General features: G+C 47.9%; 1 protein-coding gene across 1 annotated transcript in view; it reads right to left on the bottom strand.

The window, feature by feature from the left end:
- The window catches only part of EMH_0079490 (DnaJ domain-containing protein, putative), a gene marked incomplete at both ends in the record, with an annotated part of 2,676 nt that extends 1,601 nt beyond the window's left edge, over nt 1–1,075 (bottom strand). Inside the window, one exon of the mRNA XM_013500135.1 lies at nt 3–1,075. Within this exon, the coding sequence (XP_013355589.1) occupies nt 3–1,075 (1,073 nt within the window). The remainder of the gene's footprint in view (nt 1–2) is intronic.
- Nucleotides 1,076–2,467: the final 1,392 nt, after the last annotated feature.

The following is a 2,467-nucleotide window of genomic DNA, read 5'->3' as shown; positions in this document are numbered from 1 at the left end:
AGACGCAGGCTTGGCCTCTACCCGCAGAAAAGAAACACAGGTCAACAGCACCGTGCATCCACAGCTGGGCGCACAGAGAAGCAGGAGTTGGAGCATCTGCTGCTGCTGCTCCTGCTGCTGCTGCTGCTGCTGCTGCTGTTGCAGTTGTGTCTGGTCCTGCTGTTCCTGCTGGTGGCTCTGCTGTTGCTGCAGCTGTTTCATCTTCTGTTGCTGTTGCTGCTGCTGCTGCTGGACTTCCTGCTGCTCCTACTGCTGCAGCTCTGTCTCCTGTTGTTTCTGCTTCTGCTGCTGGCGCAGAGGTCGCGTGCTGCTGCTTGCATGCGTTTGCTGCTGCTGCAGGGACATTCCACTGCAGCACAACAGACCTGAGAAGAATATCATCGAGGGTCTCCTCCGTCTCTGTCTCTGTACCGTTGACTGCATGCGTTGCATGCGCATGTGTGGCACTGGGTTGTTGCTGCTGCTGCTGCTGCTGCTGCTGCTGCTGCTGTTGCTGCTGCTGCAGCAGCTGGGCCGAGTGGTCTCTGAATATATTTTGTCTTTCCTTTTGCAGCTGCTGCATGCGCTGCTTGATGAAGAGAGCATTCTGCTCCCTGATGCGTTGAAGCTCTGCTTCATGGGGGTCTATGTGGGGGGTCTTCTGCCGGGCTTGTGCTTCTTTGCGTTCGAGCTCTGCCTTGAATTTCTGTTTCTCTTTATCCCTTTCTGTCCATCGTTGCTGCTGCTGCTGCCGCTGCTGCCGCAGAGAAAGCAACGTCCTCAGGTGTTCATGATATGCTGCACGTTGATCTGCATTTGAAAGAAAAGCAAACGCTAAATTCACAACTAAGAAAGCTGCTGCTGCCTCTGCCTCTCTTCCTTTGTTTTTATCTGGGTGGGCCTTCAACGCCGCCCGTCTGTATGCAGTACCAATCGCCTTGGAGCTCAAAGCCTCACGAGCTGCAACAGAAGTTTCATCTGCTGCTGCTTCCTGTACACTCAGCTGCTCCCCATCTGCCGATAAGCACAGACCCAGCACGGTGTATGGACACCTCCCCTTCAAGCCCGCAGGCAGCTGGCCACGCGACGCATCCATTGTTGTCTACTTTACTCCATCTCCTGCTGCTGCCTCGCTGTATCAATCTCCTTGAATTCAACAAATACCAATGTATCCCCCGTAGGGGGGTGGGCGCGAGCACCTGGATGAGGTTCTCTTTAGCAAAAAAAGAGAAGCGAACAGACCTGAAACATGTGAGGAAAGCGAAGACTGTGGTGTTATAAAATTAAAAATAAAGAAGAAACCGTTGTATTTACCAGTTCATCTTTGAGTGTTTTTTCAATAGCACGGAAACGCCGCAGTATGAAAGACTGGGGCTGGGCTGCGGCTGCGGCGGGAAAGCCGCAGCAAAAAGGATCATCTTTTCAGGAAAAAGGAAATATTAATATAAATATTTTCAAATACAAACGAAAAACTGAGAAATCTAGAGAAGTTGTTAACTAAACAGATGCCACCACCGCCTCGGCAACCACGTATTGAGAGAGTCCATCATACACCGCGAGACCAGGCAGCAAGCAGGATCAAGCGCCCCATGAACGAACACCTTTTCGTAGATTTTTCTGAATAAATTAGTTATTTCAAGTAATAAATAGCAATTTCTAGTGATTATATTTATTTAGTAAACTGTGTACTTCTGTCGTATGGTGTGAACTGCTGCATATACACAACATCCCACCACCCCTGCCGTGGCAGAATGCAAGTTGGAAAGCCGCTTGAAAAAGGGAATAAACTATAAAAACTGTTTACTAGAGTTCTTCTCACATAAATTAAGATACTTCGGGTATCTATTGCTAAAGTTTCCTATAACTCAAACGTAAAGAACTCTGAACGCCCGGCTCCTGTAGGCCAGTTTACTCGTTGCATTGGCCCCGTTGATACTGCTGTAGGAGAATAACTACTGTTTCTAAATAAAAATATAAATATAGGGCTTGCAAAGAGCTGAATATGTAAGACTGATAACTGTCTGAATGTGGCACCTGTATGCATGGATCTACCCATACACAATGTATATTATATACATTATAAATGAATAAAGTCTTATGCGTATATACGTTGTGCGTACACCAGAAAAGCAGACTTGAAAATTGAGAAGCAACGGCAGTTGAATGGAATATCTGTGCCGGGTAGAGTAGCGCAGTGTACGTACACTCTATACGCCCGCCAACAAAACAAAAGTTAAACTAAACCATGCAGGCGACTCCCGCAGGCACATATATGTTGCTTCTGCCCTTCCCGATGAGAGTAATGATGCAAGTATAGTATATTATAGTATTGGTGATGTTAGATCTACTATGACAAAGGCGCATGCATCCAATGCATGCATGCAGCACGCATGCAATCCATGTATGCATGCATGCATGCATGCACGCATGCAGTGCCTCTGCTCCTTGAACAGCAGGAAGACTCGCAGGACCCTGACAGCTCCCCTGT

Source organism: Eimeria mitis, genomic scaffold (assembly GCF_000499745.2).
Source record: "Eimeria mitis Houghton genomic scaffold, Emh_scaff5057, whole genome shotgun sequence".
NCBI lineage: Eukaryota > Apicomplexa > Conoidasida > Eucoccidiorida > Eimeriidae > Eimeria > Eimeria mitis.
The sequence above is the reverse complement of the archived record's forward strand: the minus strand, read 5'-3'. Positions and strand labels throughout refer to the sequence as shown.